General features: G+C 52.2%; 1 protein-coding gene across 1 annotated transcript; it reads left to right on the top strand.

Moving 5' to 3' along the window:
- Window positions 1–40: 40 nt before the first annotated feature.
- On the top strand, window positions 41–412 carry SPRG_21577 (hypothetical protein; the record flags this gene model as incomplete). Its single annotated transcript, XM_012354582.1, has 1 exon — window positions 41–412. One exon carries the CDS (start codon window positions 41–43, stop codon window positions 410–412), a length of 372 nt encoding a protein of 123 aa, XP_012209972.1.
- Between the last annotated feature and the right edge of the window lie 1749 nt (window positions 413–2161).

Genomic DNA, 2161 nt, shown 5'->3' with positions numbered 1-2161 from the left:
CGTCGTCGTGCACCTTGGCAACGGACTCTACGGCCTCTTGATGGCGAGCCTCTGCGTGACGTCGACGCGACTCGACGCTGCCTTCGATTGTAGCTGGGCCACTTTGCTATCGACGGCCGAGACCAACCGCACCGGTTGTGGTCTCTGGGAATCGTGTGAGGATGCACTTGGCGCCAAGCTACTGGCCGCGAATCTCTTCGGCGGCGGCGTTATTCTGCTTTGGACAACGGCGCTCTGCACGGCGATGGCAGCTCCGCTTGTGCATTTTGGCTACCTCCACGCACCCGCCAAGGACCTCTCGGCCTTTGATGATACGTTCTCGATGACGTCGGACATTGAGGGGTCCGCGTACCTTGACCTGGACGAGGATTTTACGCGTCCTGCCTCGCCGACGAGGCGAAGTTTTCTCTGAGCTTTCCTTTGTCGCGTTCGACCACCTAGACGATTTTGTAGAGACAAATGAGCCGCTTTATGTATACAGTAGCCCGCACCTTAAACCGACAGAGATCGACGACCTTTTTTGGCGGTCAAAATATTGAACGCAAAGCTGTTATGCATGCCAAACGCACTGTAAATCGATAGCCAAGACGAAGAGGAACACCTTGACAGTTTGATCTTCTTCGTAGCATGTTTAGTTGTGGAGAATTTGAAACTCGAAGTGAGGCCATTTACAGAGGCGGAGGCTCAAATATGTCCACCCTCACGGTGCGTACACCGGGTCGCCCGACCCATTATCCGGATGAAAAGACACTATCCGGATCATGTACCCCGGGTCATAATTATTCGTGGGAGCAGCACTCGGCAATAGGGCGCGGGAACAAGCGCGCTTTGCAGCTGGATCGCGCCAGGGCGGCTCGTGAGGCCAAGCGTCAAGCACTTGCGCTAGGCGGCGTCATCGAACTGGACTCCGAAGCGAGCAACAGCAGCGAAGAAGAAGGCGACCGCGCCCACGAACCTTGCCTAATGGTTCTCGTACGTCCTTTGATCCACCCTTTGGTACCAACTGACGAATTCCATTAGGAAGAACCGCATGTGTATGAAGTCGACATGGATAACGATGACGATATTGATCTATGGAGCGAGCTCGATGCGTGGGGCAAAACGGGACGCCCAAAGGCCTTCTCACGATCCTCCGCGAGCGCGAGATACTCGGCCCTTCCGAGACGATTCGCGGGCATTGCAGGAAGACGCCCTGTGCGACCGAAGAACCGTATTCTTGCTGCGCGGTCAACTTGCTCGACCACCAACCCGACTTTGCCGCTCAGAAGTCGATGCTTAAGGAGGTCTTTGAAGGTAGCGGTCACATCATGGACCTCCTCCTCAAGTTCCATCCCGAGTTCAACCCGATCGAGAATTATTGGGGAAGCGCCAAGGTCTACTGCCGCCAACACTGCGACTACACGTTCAAGAGCCTTCACGAAACGGTTCCAGCGGCTCTCGCTCAAGTCCCTCTGCAGCATGTTCAGCGCTTCGAACGGCGTTGCCATCGCTACATGCAGGTGTACGCAGCTGGGCTTCCACCGCATCTCGCAGAGTTTGCCGTCAAGAAGTACAAATTCCATCGCTCCATTCCATCGGAGTGCCTCATGGAACGCATGGAGGCCGAATTTACAGCCTAAAAACCGACGTATATTTGCCCTATTTTCTTCTCTTGTGCGTTCTTCAGCTCTCTGCGGTGTCAAAACGACGCTAGGGAGGATTTTACGTATTGAAAAATTTCCGACCAAATTTGTCCACTTTGACTAAAATTGTCGGGTTAAGCTGCGGGCTACTATATAACCCAAGCTTTTGCGAAACATGGGCGAACACCTCTATAAACTAATATACATGTACTCTATAAAATGATATCGTAGGCACGCTGAAGCGCGACGGGAAAAGAGGCAATAGGACTTGACAAGTAGCGCGGCGATACAAGAGAAATGGAGAATATACAATAGTGTGCATGTTAGTAGTGCTACTCTCACTTGGGCTTCAGCATAATGTCATAAAACGTAATGTAGCTCATCTCATCGACACGACCATTTGTCAGGTGTTATGAATTGCATCATGGTCTTCGAAGCGTTCCAACTTTTCGACCGTAGACCCTTGTCTAACGCTAACACCAATACTAGTAGTCAATGAGGTGAAAAAGTCTTTTGGACTGCATGGATGTGTACGTACG

The sequence above is a fragment of the Saprolegnia parasitica genome (genome assembly GCF_000151545.1).
Source record: "Saprolegnia parasitica CBS 223.65 unplaced genomic scaffold supercont2.169, whole genome shotgun sequence".
NCBI classification, from domain to species: Eukaryota; Oomycota; class Saprolegniomycetes; order Saprolegniales; family Saprolegniaceae; genus Saprolegnia; species Saprolegnia parasitica.
This window is presented reverse-complemented; position numbering and strand designations above follow the sequence as displayed.